We start from the raw sequence: 26,853 nt of genomic DNA, 5'->3' as shown, positions 1-26,853 counted from the left end.
ACACATATATACAAACACTCATACAGTCATATTACAAACACACACAAACACACACACACACACACACACATGCACAGGCACACACATATACACAAACACTCATACAGTCACATTACAAACACACATGCACACACACACACACAAACACACGTGCACACACACACACACACACACACAAACACACATGCACGCACACACACACACACACACAAACACAGATGCAAACACACACAAACACATACACATTAAATATAATTTTAGCCACAAACAAGTTAAATAAATAGAAATAGTCAAATATCTTTTAAGGTGTACATTTCCTATGCATTTAACTTTAATATATATTCATACAGTATATAATGAATGCAGTTGAGATAATTCTGGGCTTTTTAAAATATTTGAATAAAATTAATATTTTGTATTTTGATTTTAGTTAAAATTTTAGTTTATTTTGTGTTTTATTTTTATCCGTTTTTTTACATATCAGTATAGTTTTAATTACATTTTACTTATATACATTTCTTATTTACGTTTATAACTAATTAAAAATAAAACATTTAAAATAATAATTATCATATACAATATATAATAACTATCAATTACAGTTTTTGCCCGTTGCTTGAACACTATAGACCCATGCTTAGACTAAAGTAACACAACTTGAAGCTTTTGTTACCATACCTCAAACACATGTACCCTTACCTTAAACACAAGCGCTGCTTTGCACTCTAGTTGCAACTCTGCAACACACTTACTCCTTTATGCAACACACTTGGTCCTGCATACTACACCCTATTTCATACATAACACACTTCGTTCAGAAATGAAATCTCAGAGTGCCATTTGGAAAACACATGTATCCCAAATACAAAACACATCGGGTAATAGCTACCACTCAAATACACAACTGAAGACACTTACTTGCAAAACTGAACACACATCAGCCTGCTACAAAAAGCCCTCAGTTTAGCCATTTCAAGAACTTTGCAAGCATGGATGGAGGGAGAGCAAGAGGAAGAGGAAGAGCAGGAGGAAGAGGAAGAGGAGGAAGAGGAGGAGGAGAAGAAGGAGGAGTAAGGGGAGGAGGAGGAGGAGGAAGAGGAAGAGCAGGAAGAAGAAGAAGAAGAGGAGGAGGAGGAAGAGGATGAGGAGGAAGAGCAGGAAGAGGAGGAGGAAGAGGAGCAGGAAGAGGAGGAGGAGGAGGAAGAGGAGGAGGAGGAGGAGAAGGAGGAGGAGGAAGAGGAGGAGGAGAAGAAGGAGGAGGAGGAGGAGGAGGAGAAGGAGGTGGAGGAGGAGGAGGAAGAGGAGGAGGAAGCAGAGGAGGAGGAGGAGGAGGAGGAAGAGCAGGAGGAGAAGGAGGAGGAGGAGGAAGAGGAAGAGGAGGAGGAGGAAGAGCAGGAAGAAGAAGAAGAGGAGGAGGAGGAGGAGGAAGAGCAGGAGGAGAAGGAGGAGGAGGAGGAAGAGGAAGAGGAGGATGATGAGGAAGAGCAGGAAGAGGAGGAGGAAGTGGAAAAGGAGGAGGAAGTGGAAGAGGAGGATGAGGAGGAAGAGGAAGATGAAGAGGAGGAAGAGGAAGAGGAGGAAGTTGAAGAGGAGGAAGAGGAAGAGGAGGAGGAGGAGGTTGAAGAGGCCATGCATGGACCCCTATTTCTGATGATATAAGAGCAACTTTGGTGGAGCATGTGATCAACCATGGCCTGACTGAGGGAAGCTGTGCAGAGAGTCCACACACACGCCGCATCTCTCTTCTGCAGATGATGGAACTGACCTGTGACGACATTCAGGTGACAGCAATCCATCGATGGTTTCGACCTGCAAGGGGATATTTTCCCCGGTGCCTAGCGTAGAAGACATTGCTTGCGATGTCGATGAGGCCAACAGATGGCGGGATCCATGAGCCCACGAATGCACAATTGCCATGATTTTCTGTGTTTTTTTAATATTATTATTATTATTTTTTTGCTTTATCTGAATTCATGTTACTGCAATGTACAATGCTGAGCAGGCCTATTTGCTTTTTTGGTTGTTTGAAAATGTGCCTCCTGATAATATGCTTTCTGAATAAACAGTGAATATCAAAGACTGCAGTGTTTTATATAAAGTAGACTGGTGTGTTCCCCCTGATCTGAAAGTGTATGCATATGATGCAAGTGTGTGTCATTTTGTCATCAGAGTTACACTTTGACAGAGGAGTGTTAGGTTTTGATAGTAGAGCTTCAATTTGACACAGATGTGAATGGTATATTTCCCAGTGTTGTGTCATGTTTACTTGTGTGTAGAGTTTTGGCACAATGAGCAAAGTTTTGCAAAATGTGTTCAAGCAACGGGCAAAAACTGTAATAAAAATACAATTTCTTCTTTTATTTTCAATCTCAGTTGACTTTGCTTCAACTAACAACATGCTTTTTATTATTATTATAAATTTAATTTACTGTAATAACCCTGCTGGACAAAAAATGACTTCCACTCAAATCAATATTTCATGTCCACATATTTATTTATGTGTTAAGTAGCTGTATAATAAGCTGGATGATGTACAGTCAGACATTCATGATCTTGTTTACTTTGACAGAATGAGCGACTGTACATTATCCTTTACCATGGTACAAGTCCCCAAAAAACAAACCGGATACGCTTTTGATGGTAAACATTCAATAAAACCTTATTTGAAACAAATGAAAAGAAAAACACCTGAACAGCATCATCATAACCTGAACAAGAGGGCCGGAGTTACATTACAGGAGCTGTGATACACATCAGATTATTATAATTACAACCTGCCATGGTCTACACATTCATATCCATTACATCAAATCTGAAGAATATTAATGTCTTCTTCAGAGTCAACAGAAGGAGTCTGACTGAAGATAAGGATGCTGTATATAAAGTAGTGGTCAACTGAAGTGCGTGTCTTCTTTGTGTTGTTTTTTATACCAATATTATATGCTGACGACCAATATAACGCTGATATATATATATATATATATATACCGAAACACAATGCAATATTGCTTAAATTAAATAGATGCTTATTTTGCAATTAAAATATTTAGCAAACTTAATGTGATGGATATTTGTAAGTCATACAAAAATAAAACAAGTCTGCAATTAAAAATCATAGTTTGTTATTAGCTATTTGCATCTGTTTGATTTCATTTAAATAATAATATTTAATTTCTTGAAATCAGCATGCATTTGTGAAATCAATCACATTTATGCAGTTACAAATGATAAACATTTATTATTAGCTATTAAAACAGAAACTTATTAATAAATTAAATATATAAACCTGGTCGTTGTGTGTTTAAAACTCAGTTTATTTAGCCTGCTTCGTTTATATGTGATAAATATGCATCACATTAAATTCAATCCGAATTTTATAGGCATAAATATTTTGACTGTACCTATCGACTAAGATGAGGGGAACTATCACTAGTTTTATTCAAGTTGGACTTCAGCAGATAATCTCCAAATGGCCAAATATCGGCCGATATGTCAGTCTATGGCTAATATCAACCCTGTTTTGCATAAAAAGAAAGACATGCATCTTAATCTGTGATATGCTTCCACCTAGTGGAGGATAAATCAAGAACAGAACCGTCTCTAGAAACCTGACATACTGCACCTGCACAGACACCAGAAGAAGTATGCACTGTAGTATATGAACCCTCTGCTTACACTGGACACACATTTACATGATCAATAATGATGAAGGAAAGCCCTGGACGATCAGAAAGGACACTCGGAGAGGTGTAGCGTAGCGTCTTGAGGATCCACTAAACGTCACAGCAGCTTTCACTTGGAAAATCCAATAAATAACATCAGTCAAAAAACGCACTGTGGTGTTTAGTACTTGCTCACCTTGTGATTTACAGATTAAATGTTAGGTTTAAGAGCGATGGACAACATTCACATGCCATATGTGTACAGTAGCTCGGCTGACGGCACCCTTTGGTTACACATTCATGATAATTAAGTGTCGGCGCTCTGTTGACGTCTGCCACACAGTCCAGAATCCGTTTCTTGTATTCGCTCGGTCCGGAGCACTTCATTGGACAGAAAAGCTGTTCATCGTCCAGTCTGTCCTGCCTGCAGCACACACACACACACACACACACACACACGCACACACGCATGCACGCAGGCAGGTTTACAGCCAGCATCAAGGCTTGTGCTTGAAATGAGCCTCAACTGCAAAGAGAAAGAGATAGAGTCAGTTTCACAGAATTCCGAAGATTCCGATTGGAGAGCGGGAGAGTGTTTGCGCACCTGCGTACTCCTGCGGCATCATGGGACGGTTCACGACTCTCTGAAAGGCAGCGATCCAGTCCTTCTGCTCTGCTTCGGTTTCACAAGCAAACAGGAACTTCCTGTCCGGGGTTCCAATGGTGATCCCGTACTTCCAGTGGTATCCCTGGATGGAGGGCGGCAGTCCGGGTACCACGGTATAACTATTCTCTTTACTGCCGATGAAGACCTCGCCACGTGCATATGCATCCTAAAAGAGTGAATAGAATATTACATGATAATACAGAAATATATATATCATGTATATAATATATATTTCTTTTTTTTAGTATTTTAAAAAGTACATTTTTTATTGTATTACATTCCATTATATTAAATAAGAAGCATATTTGCGAAAACATATTTTTTTTAAATTTTCAAATATGTTTTATTGTGTTTCATTGTGTTAGTTAGCTGTATTCTTTTAGTATTTTATACTAAAATCAAAATAACCCAACCGCAGTTTGACTGAGATAAATTGGAATGCAAAATGAAAAAAAAAAACATGATTTTTTTTACATTTTTTAGTTTTCTGATTTTACAAATTAATAACATTAATTCGTACTACATTTAACATACTAACATAATAATATATAATAAAATAAAATCAAAATATTATATTGTACATAATTAAAATAATCATTTAAAAATGTACATATATGTGTGTGTGTGTGTGTGTGTGTGTGCTCTTGTTTTTGTATCATATCAGGACTCAACTCTGTATAATGACATGGGTATGACACAGGTATTACAAGGAGCAGTACCTACATAACATAAGAAAACAAAACAAAACATAACATAACATAACATAAAAACAAAACAAAACGAAACAAAACAAAACAAAACAAAACAAAACAAAAACAAAACAAAACATAACATAAAAAACATAACATAACATAAAAACAAAACAAAACATAACATGACATAACATAAAAACAAAACAAAACATAACATAACATAACATAAAAACAAAACATAACATGACATGACATGACATGACATGACATGACATAACATAACATAACATAACAAAAACAAAACATAACATAACATAAAAAAACATAACATACAGTAACATAACATAACATAAAATAAATCATAGCATAAAACATAACACACATTACATAATTTAATAAAATAAAATAAATGTCACGATCATTACATGGAGTGCCCATGAACTTTTGTAGAGGGCACTCCAATCAGGAGAATTCCACAATCACCACCAGATGTCACCCGGACTCTAGCACCTCTTATCTGTTGCACCACACCCTAACTACATTTCCCATGAGTCTCTGCATCATAATCACCCTGCCACACCTGCACATCATTCCTCAGTCAATCTCCTTGCCACATCTGCACCTCATTTACACACACATATAAGCAGCACACTCACTCTCACTCTCTGCGAAGTCTTGATTTGCTGTGTCTGTCGTTCCCGAGCGTTTTCTTTCTGTTTGATCTCTCTGTACCTGATCTTTGGATTGTTTATACCGACTCTGATTCTCTGCTGCCTGCCCCCGACATGTGCTTGTTCCTGTTTTTTTCGATTCTGGTTATCCCTATATACCTGACGCCGTTGCTGATCATTGCCTGTCTGACCATTCTCATTAAAAGTTCTGCACATGGATCCGAACCTCTCTGTCTCATCATTACAGAAGACTTCGCCGTACCAGGATCCAGCAGCCTGGTATCCCCTTGTCACTGAGGTATCGGTTCCTGTTTCCATGTCGGCATATCACCAATCCAGCCTAAGGGTGGAAAGTCCAGGTGCCCGTGGACTTTCCAGAGTCGAGTCAGGTGTTCATTGACCCTCCAGAGTCAGGGCTCGATTTCGCAGAACCTAGCCAGGTCACCATTGACCAGGTCCTCGTCGATTTCGCGGAGTCTAGCCAGGTCACCATTGACCATCCAGAGATTGGTCAAGTCACCTCTAACACCCAAGAGTCAAGTAAAACAAAAGTTAAACTTCATGAGCCAAGGCAAGTCAAAGTTGATCCTCAGGAACCAAGTCAAGTCACCAACGATTTTCATGAGCCAAGTCATCAATGATCTTCATTAGCAAAGGCAAGTCACCATTAACCTCCGTGAACTAAGTCAAGTCACAGTTGATCTTCATGAACAGAGTCAAATCACCACAGATCTACCAGAGCCTCGTCACATCTCAGCCGAACTCCCAGAGCCTCGTCACATCTCAGAGCTCTCGTCCTATCCTGTCACGGAGACCATACACCAACTCTCTGTCTGTCCTGTCATGGCCACGGAGGCCAGCTACCATCTCATCACGGCCACGGAGGCCGCTATTAACCTCTTTATGCTCCCTGTTTCAGTCCCACCTGACCAGACTTGCTTTCCTGTGCCATCAACTCCACTGTGGTGGTCCTCTGCTCCGCCCTGGTGGGCCTCTGTCATGTATGTTCAACTATGGTGGTCGTCTGGTCCGCCCTGGTGGGCTTCTGTCCCCTCTTCTCAGCTTTGGTGGTCGTCTGCTCCACCCTGGTGGGCTCCAGCTCCACCTGCTCCGCTCTGGTGGGCTCCCACGCCACCTGCTCTGCCTTGGTGGACCCCTGTTCCCGAGTTAGGCCCACGGCGGGTTCCTGTTTCCTCTGTCAGGCCAAGGAAGGCCCCTTGTTTCCCATGTCAGGTCCAGGAGAGACTCCTGATCTCCATGTTAGGCCCAGTTCTGCCTGCTCTGCCCCGGTCCTCGACCACTCCACTTCCTCATGGACCTGGCCCTCCGTCCCTCCCCCTGTTCCGCCTCCGCTCCACCGCCCTCCTAGATTGTTTTGAGCATCTGGAAGCCGCTCCTTTGGGGGGGGGGGGGGGGCTGGCTATGTCACGATCATTACATGGAGTGCACATGAACTTTTGTAGAGGGCACTCCAATCAGGAGAATTCCACAATCACCACCAGATGTCACCCGGACTCTAGCACCTCTTATCTGTTGCACCACACCCCAACTACATTTCCCATGAGTCTCTGCATCACAATCACCCTGCCACACCTGCACATCATTCCTCAGTCAATCTCCTTGCCACACCTGCACCTCATTTACAAACACATATAAGCAGCACACTCACTCTCACTCTCTGCGAAGTCTTGATTTGCTGTGTCTGTCATCTCCGAGCGTTTTCCTTGTGTTTGATCTCTCTGTACCTGATCTTTGGATTGTTTATACCGACTCTGATTCTCTGCTGGCTGCCCCCGACATGTGCTTGTTCCTGTTTTCGATTCTGGTTATCCCTATATACCTGACGCCGTTGCTGATCATTGCCTGTCTGACCATTCTCATTAAAAGTTCTGCACATGGATCCGAACCTCTCTGTCTCATCATTACAATAAAATAAAATAATGACTAATATTTTATGTAAATGTAATTTTATATTAGGTTACATTATATTACATTTCTTAATAAAATAATAAAGATATCAAATCTGTGTAGAGAGGATTTATGCTAATTGACTGTTGGTTGGATTGAGGTTGATTGTTTACAGGTGTAAATATAAAATAAACTGATTAAAAATATATATTATAATTAGCTATTTTATACTTCTCCCCACCATGTGAGAAATCATACCTTGACAAAGGCTTTTTGACAAAATATTTGTTAACTAAATAAAATAGTTTATTTGCAAATTATATTACATTATCAATAAAATAAAATTTTAGAATACAAAATAAAAATAAATGATAGGATATTACATTTTATAAAAATGTATTTTTAATTATTTTTAAAAATTGTTAAAATGATATTTCTTAGTACAACACAACATATTGTAATTTAAAATATAATATAATATAAAATATAATAATAAATAAATACATAATTATTTTTTCTTTTATTAAACTATATTTTATTATATTATACAACACACTAATAATACAATATAATAAAACTGTGAAAAAGTGATATGGCATTATATTATACATAATATAACAATATATATATATATATATATATATATATATATATATATATATATATATATATATATATATATATAAAATTATAAATAAATAACGGAATATTAAATTTTATAACAAAAAAAAATTACTTAATTACATTCAGAATTCTAAAATATTATTCAAGTAGTTAACATTTAACATATACTAAAATACCCTAATACAAAAACTATATTTTATTATGTTACATGTAGTACTATACTTAATGTATACCAATGTAATAAAATTAAATAATAAATTATATTGCATAATATAATAAAATAGCAATTTGGAAATGCAATATAAATGCAATAGTCTAAATATCATCACTTTTACTCACCAAGGGATCTTTAAAGTACATTAGTCTCCTATCATCCATGGTGAACCATCTTTTCTTGAAGCCCTCTGTGTGCTAAAAAAGAGACGACTCCAGCGTGAATCAATGTTTAGAACTGCATTAGTAAGGGATGATGTCCAGTCAGCAGGTCAGTGTCGTCCCTGAGGACTTTATTTAGTGATAATGACCAGCTGACTAGACATTATCTGCCTTATAACACAGCCACTTACCAAATAAATACATAAAAGGATATGAAATATTGATTTCACTTAAAATTATTTACTGTGCCAGAGAAAAGAGTGACACGAAACTGGCAGAATGAAGCATCTTTTGCATTTCTTTTCTGAATATTTAGTAAAAACTCTCACCCTTGGGCCTGTTTTCTCCATGTACCCTTCCTTCATGAAGTTCCTCGTGAGTCTGGGTACCAGCTACATCACCATCAAACACAGACAGAGGAAACATATCAATAATATATTAACAGGTAAATATGTGTGGATGCTCTTTAAACATGCACAGATATTTGAATCAGTATTATTGACCTGGTGTCCAGTAAAAATTTACATATACATATAGCTATACCAGATAAAACTGAAAAGTGAAATTGTGTATTATACGACTTATGAAAGAATTAAATACTTCAAACATTTATGCACAATACATTAGAAAGATTATTCATAATGTACATTATAATGCATTATATATGTTTTCATAAACTGGTTGTTTGTAATGCATTTGAATGCATTTTACTGTATTTTCTAAATAAGCATTATAAGTGTGGTGCATTAATGATAAGATCTTACAATGCATTATAAGGTGCATTAAAAAGCATAATTAATGCATAAAAAAATGCACAATGCATTATAGCTTATATAAAAGATGAAAAAATGTTTTTAGTGCTGTCAAACAATTAATTAATCACGATTAAAATCGTATCCAACATAAAACTTAATTTATTTATATATGTGTGTGTGTGTGTGTGTTGTGTATTTATTTTGTATATATAAAGATACACACACATATTACATATTTATATTTATATGAATACAATTTATATAAATATATACATGCATGTGTGTGTATTTATATAGACATAATAATAAACATACACAGCACACACACACATTATTTTGGATCATTTGACAGTACTATTTTTTTTCTTTTTCTTCTATTAATCAGATAAACCTTATTAAATTTGTTAAATGCATGCTTAAAAATAAACACAAAGCTTTCAGATGTCTTCTCCTAATATGTTTTAAATATAATTCAGCTTCTCAAGTGAATCTAATTTGTCTTCACAAGAGTAAAAAGCTTTGCAGCGTAAGAATGAGAAGCGTGATTTAATGCGTGCATACAGTAAGCGTCACGCTCATAACTCATTTTTATTTGCATCAGTTGCTGGAAGAGATTTGGTTCACATACGTCCTCATCATTAGCTCCAGGAAAAGCCACCTTCTGGTAATTAAACCGTGCTGCCCGGATCGCAGTGAACCAGTCCACCATTTCCTGCACACACACACACACACACACACACACACACACACACAGAGAGAGGACTACAGTGAGACTTTGCAGTGTTTCTCTGCAGCCAGCAGAGGATGCTTTATGATGCAATGACCTCCACAAATGACATTACAGCTCCACCTCGACCGCAGCCTGAAAATATCTCTTCATCTCTTCTCTTGATCCTCCAGTAGATCAAGTTTATGCTGTTCCTCTTCGTATCTCAACATACGATTCGTTGCAGGTTCTAACGCGTGATAAATATTCATGTTTGTGAGAGAGCTCACTGCTACTGTGTGCGGTGAAAGAGGAAGAGCGTTTTTACAGCTCAAACCACTCATGTTTGTGGTGCGAGCGCTGTTTTGACCAACGCTTGACCCCAATTCTGCTCTCGCCAGATCTATCTTCACACAAATGAAAAGCCGAAGCTGAGAGGTTTACACATGGATGACCAGCAGCTCATCCGACTGACAACAAGACATTTATTTATTAAAATGGCTCTTATTGGGAAGTCAAAAAATATACAGATATTAAAAAAACACTGTATGTGTGTATATATATACTGTACACACACACACACACACATACACTTTATTATTTAAATCTAAACAAATGTATTTAAAGTAAAACTGAAACCAGTGGTTTGTGGGAAGTGCAACATGTAAATAAACTCATTCTGCATCAATAGAGATGTGGCTTTGAGCATGTTTTGTGTTTGTGTTATATATATTGATTTAGAAATATAAGAGGCAGTGCATTTCAGATGAGAAAAACACATCTTGTATATTTAGAAGAAGAAAATGTATAATGCATAGAAACTTGGGCTTTTCAGTCAAGATGAGGAATATTTAGGAGACTAAATATCATTAGTTATTTTTAATATTATGCACCAAGGGGGAAAGCTATGCTATTTTAGTATAATTGAGATACTATTAATTATTATTTTTCATTTTAATTAAAGTTTTAGTAATTTTTAGTCATTATTGTTTGGGTATATTTCATATTGTTTTTTTCTTTTTTCTTTTTTTCTCCAAAGAATTAATTAATTAAAATGAGAAATATCACCAAGGCAATTAGCAAATAATTAATTCTTTATGGTTTTGATTTAAGTTTCTGTTTTAATTTTAGCAAGCTTGTGCAGAACATATCGTTATTCCAGTTGGTAAATCTAAAAAGTTAGATATGTGTAAACTTTGTCAAATATATGACACTTTGTAATTGTCGACAAATTGTAGCAAAGAGGCTTTTTTTTTTTTGAGGAACACTGATCTTTTTCCACCCACATTTTAAATGTGCTCATTTCACATTTACATTTCTATGGAAGTCTTGAAGGCGAAACATTAAAAAACTGGCAATTTAATTATACCGGTTAGTCAGAGCGTGGAAAACGGTCATTAAAAACTAAAATATGACCCGTTTGGGAGCAAAGAAACATTATAAGTGGATCTCAAGGGAAGAAATGCAATCATATCGAACGGACTCTTTTGAATAATACGAGTCTGAATGCAGTGAGTGTTGTGCACTGAAACGTTTCCAAACCTGACCTTGAGAGAGACTGTACTGTAGTCTACTGATAAACTGTGTTAGTTTGGAGAAAGCATCTGGCAGACGTACGATCTGAAAGCGAAGGAATGTGATGGGTCTCATACCTTACTGTCCTCGTGGTACACAAAGATGTTCCTGGTGCTGTTGTCTCTCAGATAGGTGATCTGCAGGCCGCAGGGGTTTCCTATCTTAGCCGGCTGGAAAGTAGCATTTAGGGTCTGAATCCTCATTATGGCCTTTGGTTCTTTCGCCTGGAAGATAAGAGAAATATCTCAGCTATAAACGCACGCTTTCTGGACGACGAAACATTCTGAGAACCAGCCAGAAAGACCCTCGAGTCACATTACAGTTTTATTGTGTCGGTGGACCGGGATTGTTCTGGGTAAGCATAACTTACATTACTGTGAGTGTGTGTGTGTGTGTGTGTGTGTGTTCTTGTTTTTGTATCATATCAGGACACAACTCTGTATAATGACATGGGTATGACACAGGTATTACAAGGAGAGGGTGACTTATGAGGACATAACCCATGTCCCCATTTTTCAAAACACTTATAAATCATACAGAATGAGTTTTTTTTGAGAAAGTAGAAATGCACAAAGTTTCCTGTGAGGGTTAGGGTTAGGTGTAGGGTTCGTGAAGGGACATAGAATATACAGTTTGTACAGAATAAAAACCATTACACCTATGGGATGAACACACTTTACACAAAAACAAACGTGTGTGTGTGTGTGTGTGCATTTACTTCGGAGACTAAAAGTCGATAAATTATTAAAACTATCTTACAATAAATGTATATTCTAATAATTAATATAAATTATTATTATTTACATTAAATATATACATTAAAATATTGATATTTGTATATTTTTTATAGTTTAAAATAATTAGTATGTCTTTAAATGAATACATTTATTTTCATCATTCTCAATGACAAATGAGATCATTAAAATCTTAAAATAAATTTATATTGTAATATATTAATAAATATGAATAAATATATATTATATTTAGATTTTTTTATTTTTATTTTATTTTATTGAATTCATGGTGTTACATTGTAATAAATTTTCATTTTAAGTCTAGTTAGATGTTTAAGTAATTTAATAGTGTGCTTTTTTATTATATATATATATATATATATATATATATATATTTTTTTTTTTTTTTTAGTTTTTTTTTAGTTTTGGCTGTAGTTATTTAAGGACTGAAATCTTGCCTGGTTTTTAAAATATTTTATTTTAGGTAACAATCATCATTTTTATGGTTCTAGTTTTATCTAACTATATTAACCCAGATACATACTAAATATAACTAGCATGCATATTACTAGCATACTGGCTGTTTATTATAATGCACATATTAATGTCTTATTCTGCATAACCATATTTTAGATCCCTTAATCTGCGGCCAAATTTAACAACTACTTTCTTACTATTAATAAGCAGCAAATTAGGAGTTTATTATTCTTTAATACATTTTTTAACACATGTTTTACACATGTAAATCCAGCTTAAAGTCCTCGTTCGGGTGAGTAAGAGTGTGTGAGAGAGAAGAAGAGACTAACGTCCTGCTTGTTGAAGTATTTCAGCGCTCCTTCTCGTTCAGACAGAATGAACTTGCGACTGAGGAACTGTCCGTTGTCTCGACCGCGTTTCCACAGAAAACCCTCTCTGTATCCTAGAAAGAGTGAAAAAGAAAGCATGAAGAGCACGGTTTCCACCTACGAACTTTTGCATGAATATCTACATCCTTAATATATTTTAGTAAAAAAGGAAGTTGTAGCTTACTATTCATGAGCAAAGTCAAAACGGAAAAAGATAAAGAGATAAACACTAAAGACAGCTTGTAAGTCCACGTCTGTAAGCTTTAACATATTGTAATGCTCTCCTAAAACATTGAGTTTTAGCACTAGGGATTTCTGTCCAATCACATGCTTTCTAGAAGAAGACAGAGGTTAAAGGAATAAAAATCCTGATAGTTTACTTCATGTTCATGTCTTTCTGTCTTTAGTCACAAAGAAATTCAGGTTTCTGAGGAAAACATTCCAGGATTTTTCTCTATATAGTGGCTTGAAGGTTCACATTGCAGTTTCAGTACAGCTTCAAAGGGCTCTACAGGCGAGGAAGAAGTTTTGGACGTGCATCAAGACATGCATTTGTGGTTAAAAGTATATAAATATTTATTTATTTTAGAAAATGAGCAATTGTTTTGCTGGATAAGACATTTATTTCTCAGCCCTTTGAAGCTGCATTGAAACCGCAATTTGAAACTTCAACCCACTTTATGGAGAAAAATCCTGCATGTTTTCCTTCTTTGTGACTGAAGAAAGAAGGACACAAAGTCCCTGAGCAACAGCATTAGCAAAGCTTACCTTAGTGTGCACTAATAAGGAGCTCTCTGCTTTCTCTGTCTACACTAGTGCTCATGAATCATTCGCTCTGCATGAGCTCATCAATCAATAACCGTGCTTCTCCACATGACCCATCAATAACACTGTTGAACACGCAACAAAACGTCTCTCATTGATTCAAACAGGAAACTGCAGGAGTCGAGGGGAAAGGACAGGAAGAGACGAGACGAGGTGAGAAGAGACGGGACGAGAAGAGAAAAGAAGAGAGAGACGAGACGAGAAAAGAAGAGAAGAGAACAGAAGAGACGAGAAGAGACGAGACGAGATGAGAAGAGACTAGAAGAGAGAGACGAGATGAGGTGAGACGAGAGAAGAAGAGAGAGACGAAACGAGGTGAGACGAGAAGTGACTAGAAGAGAGAGACGAGAAGAGAGAGACGAGATGAGGTGAGACGAGAAGAGAGAGACGAGACGAGAAGAGACAAGACGAGACGAGACGAGAAAGACGAAACGAGGTGAGACGAGACGAGAAGAGAGAGACGAAATGAGGTGAGACGAGAAGAGACTAGAAGAGAGAGACGAGAAGAGAGAGACGAGATGAGGTGAGACGAGACAAGAAGAGAGAGACGAAACGAGGTGAGACGAGAAGTGACTAGAAGAGAGAGACGAGAAGAGAGAGACGAGATGAGGTGAGACGAGACAAGAAGAGAGAGACGAAACGAGGTGAGACGAGAAGTGACTAGAAGAGAGAGACGAGAAGAGAGAGACGAGATGAGGTGAGACGAGACAAGAAGAGAGAGACGAAACGAGGTGAGACGAGAAGAGAGACGAGACGAGAAGAGACAAGACGAGACGAGAAGAGAGAGACGAGAAGAGAGAGACGAGACGAGGTGAGACGAGAAGTGACTAGAAGAGAGAGACGAGATGAGAGAGACGAGACGAGAAGAGACAAGACGAGACGAGAAGAGAGAGACGAGAAGAGAGAGACGAAACGAGGTGAGACGAGAAGTGACTAGAAGAGAGAGACGAGAAGAGAGAGACGAGATGAGGTGAGACGAGAAGAGAGAGACGAGACGAGAAGAGAGAGACGAGACGAGGTGAGACGAGAAGTGACTAGAAGAGAGAGACAAGATGAGAGAGACGAGACGAGGTGAGACGAGAAGTGACTAGAAGAGAGAGACGAGACGAGAGAGACGAGACGAGAAGAGACAAGACGAGACGAGAAGAGAGAGACGAGACGAGGTGAGACGAGAAGTGACTAGAAGAGAGAGACGAGAAGAGAGAGACGATAAGAGAGAGACGAGACGAGAAGAGAGAGACGAGAAGAGAGAGACGAGACGAGAAGAGAGAGACGAGAAGAGAGAGACGAGAAGAGAGAGACGAGACGAGAAGAGACAAGACGAGACGAGAAGAGAGAGACGAGAAGAGAGAGACGAGACGAGAAGTGACTAGAAGAGAGAGACAAGATGAGAGAGACGAGACGAGAAGAGAGAGACGAGATGAGAAGAGAGAGACGAGAAGAGAGAGACGAGAAGAGAGAGACGAGAAGAGAGAGAAGTGACTAGAAGAGAGAGACAAGATGAGAGAGACGAGACGAGGTGAGACGAGAAGTGACTAGAAGAGAGAGACAAGATGAGAGAGACGAGACGAGTAGAGAGAGACGAGATGAGAAGAGAGAGACAAGAAGAGAGAGACGAGAAGAGAGAGACGAGACGAGAAGAGAGAGACGAGAAGAGAGAGAAGTGACTAGAAGAGAGAGACAAGATGAGAGAGACGAGACGAGAAGAGAGAGACGAGATGAGATGAGAGAGACAAGAAGAGAGAGACGAGACGAGAAGAGAGAGACGAGAAGAGAGAGACGAGAAGAGAGAGACGAGACGAGGTGAGACGAGAAGTGACTAGAAGAGAGAGACGAGACAAGACGAGACGAGAAGAGAGAGACGAGAAGAACGAGACGAGACGATACGAGACGAGAGAGACGAAAAAAAAGATTTCACAATTTTTACTGTATTTTGATCAAATAAATGCAGCTGTGGTGAGCAGATGAGTCTTCTTGCAAAAACATGAAAAAAAAGTGATTGGCCTCTAACTTTTGATTGGTAATCAAACTACTTCAGTACTATTTAATACTTGAGATGGCAGAAGAAGAGATGAAGCGATGAAGAGTGGGAAGCTGGAAACAGAATGGCACTGAATTCAGTCTTGCAAAAATACCAATGCCCACGCCGTAGCCTCCAGACAATATACTCCAGCATTCAGTTCTGTCGGGATCCAGCATGCTATTAGATTGCAAATGGCCACACTGTGTGACTAATGCTATTTTACTGCCCACCCACCACAAAAACACCATTGCACACACAGATGGCTTCAGTGTGAACGTCTCATCTCATGCAGTACAATGAAATTCATGCAATGCAACACAGAACACAGATGCATGCATGTTTGTGCGTTCATGTGTGCATCAAAGATGAGATCACTATCAGCCAATGAGACCCAGCTTCACAAATAAAGAAGACTGTAAGCCATGAAACTGGATATTCTGAGTGGTAATGAAACCGACTCTCCCAGTTAGACGCAGTATGGACCCCTGAGACAAAACTCACAAGGTCAAGTGTGCATAGTCTGGAACAAATAAACATCTAGAGATCTGGCTGAAATGAGAGAATGAGACTGACCTCACAGTGCCATGAAGCCACAAAAACAAAAGCTAACTGCATGAGGAATCACAATGCACAACAAAGAAGCCATGTGCTGCTCTCACCTGCTGAATAAGGCTCTTGTTTCTCGATGTGTATGAACTCCTCTCTCTCATACTTGGCTCTGATCCACTGTTCCCTCAAAATCCTGCCCAAGAAAAATACAACAGTTCATGTGTCAGCATTCGAGATGTAGATGAGTTTTTTCCTTCATCAGATTTGGAGAAATGTAGCATTGAATCAGTGTCTCATCAATGGATGCTCTGCAGTGAATGGGTGCCGTCAGAATGAGAGTCCAAACATCTGATAAAAACATTACAATAATCCACAGCACTCCAGTTCTTTGGATAATGTCTTATGAAAGCCAAAAGCTGTGTGTTTGGAAGATACAAATCCATAAAGACATTTTAAACTAAAATATGAATCCATAATCCAAAATCACTTCCTCCAGTGAAAGCACTGTTTACAAGCCAAAACAGCTATTAAAAAATCTGTGGCTAGATTTTGATGTGAGAGCCAAGAGGAGATGGACTTTTTCACTGGAGGAAGCGTCATTATGGATTATGCACTCATATTTTAGACAGAATCAACGGTTTGATGTTAAAAACATCTTAATGATGGATTTGTTTCTTACAAACATGTAGATTCTAGCTACACAAAACAGGAACTGATGGACTGGAGTGCTGTGGATTATTGTGATGTTTTTATCAGCTCTCATTCTGACGGCACCCATTCACTGCAGAGCATCCACTGATGAGACACTGATGCAGTGCAACATTTCTCCAAATCTGATGAAGAAACAAACTCATCTACGTGTTATATGACCTGATGTTGAGCAAATTTTCAGCACATATTTTTATTTATTTTTTAAATGGCATGCACAGTGAAAGAGAAAATGCAGTCTTTGATGGTCTAAACAAAAAGCATTTTTAACCACAGTGTGCATTGAACCAACACTAACCACACATTTTACTTCTGTAAAATGACATATTTTTCCAAAATTGCAAAAGATCACACAATCATTTGGACCAGCCTCAGAAACAAATAAAAAGGTGATTGTGACTTTGCTTCTTTCAGTTTTGCTTAAGTATGTTTCCCAACTGCAATGTCATCATTTCTCATTTATTTCACCCAGTATCGCTTGAAATTGTCACAATGTCACTTTATTTCATAACGTGATTTTTCTTTATTTATTTATTTGATTCCACAAAGACCTTTTTTTCTCTGAGGAAGAAACGGGTTTCATTCGCTGAACAATTGTGCAAGGTTTACCAAGAAACAATCTCTCAGAAGTTTCTATTACATTTTACCATTAATTATAAAGAAATGCCAAGCAATGCACTGAATTAAATGTGATAATATCAAAATGTGAAATAATATTTCCTTGTAAATCAAGCTAATATTATTTGAGCATTTTTGCAACATTGGAATATAATTTTTACAGTGTAGAAAATGATCCCAAGTAAATTCCTTTAAATTATTATCTAGTAATATTACATGTATTATTAGTCTAAAAATGGTTAGAACTAACAACTTTAGCATTTAAATATAGTCTTTATTTTGCTTTTCATAAAAAATATGTCTGCACTGCATGTAGAATATGGCCAACAAGAGTATTTTGTCCAAACTGCCACTCATCATGAAACACAATCTACAAACAGGAAGGAAGTGAACGTCTACATCACTGGACCACATTCTCGAGGCATGTGAGAAAACAGTCCCTTCTGACGATCTGTGTGTGACGGTTCAAAAACCCCCACAATGCTGCTGCTGCTGCTGCTGATGATGATAATAATGACAGGATCACCACAGGAAAGCAAACGCCACCGGAGCATTCAAGCTACAAAACTGTAAGTGCACTCAACAGGGAACAGGAAGAAACAAGCCTGGCACAGCGAGAGCAATCAGTGTGTTTTCTTGGAAACAATGCTGTACACTACAGAGGTGTCTGAGTCCTACCTGCAGTCTGTGTGCGAGGGACGGTGATAAAACGGAGGTACTTGCTGTTCGTACTTGGCCTTCGCTGCTTCATTCCCCATAGATGTGATGAACTACAGGAATAGAATGCAATGCATTATTTATAGGCGCAGTATTAAACGAATAGCTAACACTTTACGAAATGTGTTAACATTAGATGCATCTGCAGCATTTATTAAAAGAACAGTTCATCCAAAAATGTACATTTGCTGAAAATGTCCTCATGCTTGGATGTGGATGAGAAATGTAGCATTGCATCGGCGTCTCATCAATGGATGCACTGCAGTGAATGGGTGCCGTCAGAATGAAAAACATCACAATAATCCACAAGTAGTCCAGCCACATATTTGTTTAGAGCTGTTTTGGCTTTTAAAAGTAAATGATCTGCACTTGATCTCTGCAGATTTCTCACCTGATTCAGACCAATTTTTCACTGGAGATGTGTTATTATGGACTTTTATTTTAGTTAAAAACATCTTAATGCTAGATGTGTTTCATCTTTTGTCTTCTCCAGATGTTCACTGATGGAGTGGAGTGCTGTGGATTATTGGGATGTTTTTATCAGCTCTCATTCTGACGGCACCCATTCACTGCAGAGCATCCGTTGATGAGACACTGATGCAATGCTACACTTCTCCAAACCTGATGAAGAAACAAACTCATCTACGTATGAGCAAATGTTCATTTTTGGGTAAACGATTCCTTTAATCTCAGCAGCGGACGTCGTCACAGTTAGATGAACTTCTGAAATAATAAAGCGGTGAATTAATAACATTTTTGCAAGATTAAAAACGCCACAATAGTGTTTTCATGACTTTCATGACCGAAGTGAAAACTGTGTCAAATTTACCTTTACTTCCACTACTCGCATTAGCGTTAACTAATTTGATGCAAAGGTACTATAATACACACTAAAGCTAAATGTACAATTATATTTAAGTAATCACAGTCTTTTGAAAAAGGTTCAAATGCACTTTTTAATTAAATGCTCCATTTACTTGATTATCACAAACATCAGCTCTCTTTGGATTCCCAAGCTTATGTTGAGCCCTAATGGTTTGCATCCTCAATCTTTTAAATAGGCAAAGAGCCAGTCAATCTCTGTGGCTCTTGAGATTACTGCAGATTTTAGATGGTATTTAGGAGATCAGAAAAAGCTGATTTCTGCAGTACATCCAGCCCTGGAGATGGAAACAGCTTCAGCCAGAAAAAAAAAAAAAACCCTGCCTGTGGATGGTCTGTGACAGTGACTCACCTCGATTTCTTTATCTTCAAATGTGTCCTGCAGCACGGACTTCACCTGGCTGAGGCCTTCAATGCTTCTGTGGATGAGCGAGCATCCCTGACACACGAACACACCCAGCGTCACAGACACCCAATCCGGCTCTGAGGAAGAACCAAGAAGATTCACAAATATTTGACCCCCATTCCCAACTTGCATACTTTGATGAAGTATAAATTTGCTGGTGAAGGGACTGAAGCTTATACTTTAAAGTGCATTGCAAAAAACATTTTAAGATTCGTGCATTTGCATTTAAACATAAACTGACTCATTATTTTAAGCATCGAGTTGCATTGAGTTGCAATGTCCATTTCATTGATTGCTAAATATTTAAATATTGTGAGAGTTTTGAAATGCAATGCACTAAAAGGTTAATGCTGTATTGCGTTTGAAAATAGACAAATGTTACTAAATCCAAACGTAAACCTGAGCAATAATGTTAATAAAAGCAAATGTGAAATAAAAACACATTTGTTGAAACAACCCTGTCATGTTATCTTGCTTCTACAAGTCTTTGAGCTCTTTTATGGTGACTTGTGTTTAACAGACTCGAACCCGAGCGCTTTACATCACAAGTGCAATGCTGCACCAGGTGTGCAACCAAGCAAGTTTACTACTGTACATCAGAAAAGACAAACATGTGCAGCTGGTTATGAGATGCAAACATCAAAATGTGTTAGTTTACAAATCATGCACTGTAGCAAAACTGTTTTGAGCTAATAACATTGAGTAAATGATGATATAAATGTTATTTTAACAATTCCTTTAAAATGCATGTGCAATATATTTCAATAGTAGGCCTTTATTACTCATGCACCTCTGGCAATTTGCACTAATTGTATTCATGCTTACTATGATAGCATGCATACTGGCAAACTAGACGTTAAAGTCATTGCTATACCATTTATTTTTGTATGTATCAATAGGAGGCCTAAATACAAAATACTAACTGCAGCAAAACCTCTTTAAGAATTGGTTAAAAAACAGGGCAGTCTGTGTGTTTCTGTTCCCTTTGCAGTTGATGCCGAGGTCTAAGTGGTTAAAAACTGCATACACACAACAGAAGTTATTTATAACAATAAACCCCCTAGTCTCAGAAGAAACGTTAAACGCAACCCACAATACAAGTGTGACAGGAAAGTGTGTAATGTCACCCACAACTCACACACACGCCCTCTCTAACAGAGAAACTGTGAGTTCGACACACTTCAGGTGCGAGCGAGTGTTGCTGAACACCCCGAGGCTCGAATGGGAGTGTCTGCTGTGACAAAGCAGGCATGGACAGAAAATCAGGTTTTCTGACTTCTTCAAGTGACGCAATCCATGAGAAACTGTCATTCGAGTGTGTGTCTGACACTCACTGTGCAGAAAACAGTGAGGTTATTGTGTGAAGGAGAAAGGGGGCGATCGGAGGGAGTGGCTGAAAGAAGGAAAGAAGATAGAGAGGCTTGTGATCAAATAAAATGGACTTTGTTTTGCCTTTTAGCTCGTATTCTTGACCAGTTATCTGCTGATCAAGGTGTGGCTCCAGACTACACACCTTAAAACCAGCCGCCAGCGAGACTAGTTACTCATAAACTCATAAAGTTACTAGACTCTGTTTCACAGCTCGTTAAACACAAAGAAGAGCTCGAGAGCACAGATTCGTTTACACCTGCTCTCAAAGGCATAGGGATCGAATTATTATATCAACCGTCATACTTTACTCACTCTTATGTCATTCCAAAACCATATGACTTTCTTTTTCTGTGAAACACAAAATGAAACGTTTGGAAGAATGTGCTGTGGCTCTTTTCCATGCAATTACTCTTGAATTGGATTTAAGCTTGAATGGACACAAAAGCATCATAAAAGTGCTAAACTGCAGTATTGCATTATTTAACCCACATGTGGTCTATATTAATATATGTAGGTTAATTCAAGGATATTAATTAAATTATATTTTTTGAATTTAGACGTTAGTATTTTCAGGCTACCATTTTTTTCAGTGTAAATCCATACGATGGCTTTGATTGACTGAAAATGAAGTTATTATTCGCTGATTATCTGCCATTACTTGAAATATAATAAATATCAACTGAAATAAAATATCACATTTGAATGTTAAGCATAGGAAAACTAAGCTAGTTTCAGGGGAAATAACATAAACATGAACTGAAATGAAGTAAAATCTCAAATATTAATTTTACCATAAAAATAGATTTGGATTCAGCTAGGTGTCAAGACAACAGTTCCCATCTTTTTAAACTAAAAACTAAAACACTGACAGACAATCAGAAATCACTGGCTCTCTTCAGTATTTAAAGTGGCAGACAAAACTGCAGCGTGTGCTTATAATAAATCATAAATCAATAATTAATAAATTATCGTGCATTGGTGCGGGTGCAAATATATCATTATCATTCTTGGTTTTTAAGTCAGATTTGAGTGTATCATGCGTACCACTTTTCCCACATGGAAAGATCCTATATGAGGAAATATGCGTGCATATGAAACCTATATGCAGTTTATATGCACATATAGGCAGGTGTATATATAGGCATACATATAGGCCCTATACATACAAGATGTCTCCTATATAGCTCATCGCAGGATCTGCTCATTTTGTAGCTCATATCTCACTTTTGCAACTGGCGTACATGATGCCTAGCTCATATTTTCTATTATCAAGGCAATAACTAAGAATTAACTGAAAAATGCATGTATGTGTGAACACGTATCACATGTAATTGGCATGTTATGGAGTTTAATTAAGTGAGAGGAGATGGGAAGTGATGATGTCTACATGTCTTCCAGAAACATTTGCAAGGTCAATGCTTTCTTGTATGAGGATAGTGGAAAAGAATGAACAACAAAATGGTTTGTCAAAAAAATGTTTTGTCTTGTACGATTTGATTGTTCTTAAGTAAATAAATAATGTACATTTCTACATTTTGGGCCTTTATTTATGTTGCCTAGCAGCTATGGATTTTAATAATTTTACTACATATAGGTGCATATATATATATATACACGTGCATTTATGTACCTATATAGGTATATGTATGCACGTATATATGTACACATAATAGGAAAACGGCAAATTTTATATATCTGACATATTATATTAAATTAATATTAAAACATATATGTTTATATGTTTTATACTGGATCAGTGAAAACAAGTGGACTGTCATTTTGTAATGAATGTAGCACATCTGGCGCCCTGTTTGCACTTGTGTGATCAGATCAGAAGTGTAAAGATGTGTGTACTAGTGTAAATGGGGTCTGGCTGATTTGACGTGTGTGATGCAGTGCACTGAACACTCTGACCTTAACTCATCGAGTGCCAAAGTGTGCTTCACCGTGAGCCACGAGAAGCTTTCTGAATATAGATCACTGTGCTCTCTGTGTTGCTCAGTGGCTTCAGTTATTCTGGGTATACTACATTTATGAAAAATGTGATGTCTATTGTGTGTTGTATATATATATATATATATATAACTAAATTAAACTAAATCAAGGTGAAATGATGCAACAGATAAGTGACTCGCATAAAATATTTAGTGAAGTTAAATAGACTTGTATAGTGTTTTTCACAACGAAAAAAAAATCATGATGTTATAATTTAAAATGTCTTAATATTTATTTTCTTGCCTTATAGTCATATTTAGCCGATTAAATCTTTGGAATCATATATTTTACATTTTGGATCAGTATAAACAATCAAGCAGTTAGAGTTAGCTACATGCTTTTTATTCATATAAAAAATATGATTTTTGTTTAGTTTAAGTTAAAAGCTAAAACTAAATAAACTAAAAATCTTTATTTAAGTATTTAAGTGTAATTTAAGCATAATTAAAAAAAAAACTAAAACGAGGATAAAAAACTAATATTTAAAATAAATTAACAAAAGCTTTACACAATAACTAATAAAAATGACAAAAAAATAGACGACAAAATGACTAAAACTTTAACAAGAAGCAGTTTTAGGGCTCTATTTAATAGTTACATTTTATTTTATTAATCAAAAAGCATTTCTAATTTATTAAAATCATAAAACTCAAATATTTTCACATATATTTATTAAAAGTATAACAAAAATGACATGTTTATAGGGCCCTACGAAATGTTTTATTTTTTTCTCACCATATTTTTTATTGTAACCAAATTCTGTGTTTTAGCATGTCTAACTATTTTAATGGATAAAACAACTTAATTTATTATTTGTTTTCTCTTAAAGTAGCTTTATTAATTTACTTTTCCTCAGACACTCTGTGTTGTATATTTACATTTTTCCGGTTATTAAAAATTTAAAGGCATAAAACATTTATTGTTTAATTACTGAAAATGAAGCTAACTTTATTTTTTGGCAAACAAAGGGGATTTACTATTCAAATTAAAACCTCATTTCAGTCTAATTAAATCCATACATTACAGAATTTGAAAAACTCAGTGACATTCCGTGTTAAACTCTGAATTCCATTTTTATGACTGGATTCCACGATTCTGTACGTGTTTTCCGCATCGCAAAAAATTAGAGGGCCCTACAATTGAATATTCACTAGGTTATATTAGTATTGTAGCAACCAGTGCCAGGGTTATTATCATTAACTAAAACTAAAACCATAAAAGAAAGTCATTAAATTAAATAAAATGAACACTAACTAAAAAAAAAAAAAAACATTAAAAAAAGCTAAACAAAAAACTAAATAAAGTATAAATAAATTACAATATATATAGACATATAAAAAAATGATATAAAAACATAAAGATAAATGGATAATATTATGTCAATGAGCGTAAAATACCCCTCCCTTGGCTCTTACACTGACACATATACAGTGCATCAGAAGTGAGGAAAACAGAAGTGTTGAGGACGTCACGTTAACCCCGTTCACCCTGAATCATCTGAAGAGCCTCGCATGTGTCATTCAAACCACATTCATCGCTGTGTTTTCCTCCGGCCTGTAAAAGCCTGCAGACGTAATACGGTCAGAATGGGCCGAGGTCCAACGCTGGGCAAAAATCCCAGAATACTCTTGTGAGAGTCACCATATTATTAGTGTCTTAATAGCACGGTGTGTATGTAAGCGTGTGCATTATACTGTACTGAAATACTGCAATGCAGAGAATAGGTACACACACTCAAAAAAGAGCAGTGCAGGTATGAGACCTGAGAATACAGCTGAGTCACTCACTCTCTGACTCACACACACACACACACACATCCCTCTGACAACACCCCTCAAATCTACCACAAACTCATGTTTAACACCTCGCGTTACAAACAACATACATGACCAACCTACACTGCATATGGGTTAGAGCAAAAGCCCCTTATTATTATCCTCACATCACGAGAAGCACACATCTTCTCCTGAAACAAGAGCGCAGGGACAATCAAAGCTCCATGTTGTTTCCCTGTGAGGCACAATGATGACATGTGACTGGAGCTGAATCACTGTAATGACACTGTAGAAGTCCCCCATATGAAGACACAAACATGTGGTCATCGCTAAAGAAAGTGTGTCATAAACAACATTTATCTGGCATGAAATTACTTTGGAGCAGCTTACACGCGCTTATTGCTTTGGCTATCAAAATATACATAGCATGTAATAATATAGCCTAATTAAAAAAAAAAATATATATATATATACAATATAATGTAATGCAATGACAATACATTACCTAATTAAAATTGTAGCAACAAATAAATATAACGAATATTTTATACAATGTATTTCATAGAATTAGAGTTTAGTAGAAATTAATAATGCTAATTACTATTGTATTATTAATAATACATTTGAATAAGTTTTAATATAACTTAACTTACTGTTGCATTTACATCATTTTATTTTTAAAATAATACAAATATTATATTACAAATTATATTGTAATTACAAAATACTTAAATAAAAATTTACTAAATAGCAAATAGAAATAATATATATATATATAATTCAAAACATTCGAATATATTTGAAATATTCAAAATACAAATTGAAAATCAATATTTCATAAATCATATTAAATGACTTGTAAAAAAATATAACAATTTATTATATATTATAACATATACATACATACATATATATATATATATATATACATACATACATATGATTAAAACTAAATGTTTATGTTTATTATAACTTTTCTTACTACTTACTACTTTCTTACTACTTACTAATTATATAATACTATTTTTATTTTAATAATTCACGACAAATATAAATAAAAATAAATACAATAATAAAGATAGAAAATAAATATTATTTACAAAAAAATAAAATAAAAAATATTAAAATAAATATGATTAAAGGAAGAAAATACATATTATATTTCAATATAGTAAAAAACATATTACTATTATTAAAAATATCATATTTTATATTCTTTTTTTTTCACAGCATGTGTAGCCCACTTTGCTCTGGGCCTCTCACAGCAGACGCGGGAGCGCGCGAGCAGGTGCGGCGCCTCGAGCCTCTGTTGTCCAGGTGAGATGCTCTTACCTGCAGCGCCGCAGTCCGCGCACAGCTCGTTACCGGCTCGCTGCCGTAGATCGCGCAGAAGGCAGCTGTTCCGCTCGGGATCTCTCGCCATGACTCGCCGGAGGAACGGATCGACGGTCTCCGCTGGGCTTCTCTGTGGCGAGCAGGTGATGAATGGAGCAGCGATGAAATAAACACCAAATAACTGCACGCGCGTCTAGTTGGGAAGCCCGGGGTTGTATGTCCACTTAGTGATGGTAAAAAAATATATATGGTCTTTCTCTTCCTCTTTGTGTTTGCGCTCAAGGTTCTAGCGGTGGAGAGAGAGAGATCCTTTCCTTTCACTCTAGAGAATTCATCAGCGTCTTACCGCCTCCCTCCTCATTATACTGAACAGAGACCCCTAGCGGCGGCTTTCAGATTCACCTCTTCAGATTGGAGAAGAGAACGTCATCGCGA

General features: G+C 36.8%; 1 protein-coding gene across 1 annotated transcript; it reads right to left on the bottom strand.

Annotated features, from left to right (window-relative positions):
* Positions 1-2,471: 2,471 nt before the first annotated feature.
* LOC127969565 (arf-GAP with dual PH domain-containing protein 1) lies at positions 2,472-26,763 on the bottom strand. The gene is made up of 11 exons (XM_052571618.1): positions 26,416-26,763; positions 19,889-20,019; positions 18,616-18,707; positions 16,722-16,804; positions 13,176-13,288; positions 11,713-11,859; positions 9,983-10,066; positions 8,929-8,991; positions 8,564-8,635; positions 4,267-4,495; positions 2,472-4,188 (listed from the first exon to the last, which is right to left on the bottom strand). The coding sequence occupies exons 1-11, from the start codon at positions 26,504-26,506 to the stop codon at positions 4,160-4,162; spliced, it is 1,134 nt and encodes a 377-aa protein (XP_052427578.1). The 5' UTR covers positions 26,507-26,763; the 3' UTR covers positions 2,472-4,159.
* Positions 26,764-26,853: the final 90 nt, after the last annotated feature.

This window comes from Carassius gibelio, chromosome B12 (assembly GCF_023724105.1).
Source record: "Carassius gibelio isolate Cgi1373 ecotype wild population from Czech Republic chromosome B12, carGib1.2-hapl.c, whole genome shotgun sequence".
In the NCBI taxonomy this organism is placed as follows: Eukaryota; Metazoa; Chordata; class Actinopteri; order Cypriniformes; family Cyprinidae; genus Carassius; species Carassius gibelio.
This window is presented reverse-complemented; position numbering and strand designations above follow the sequence as displayed.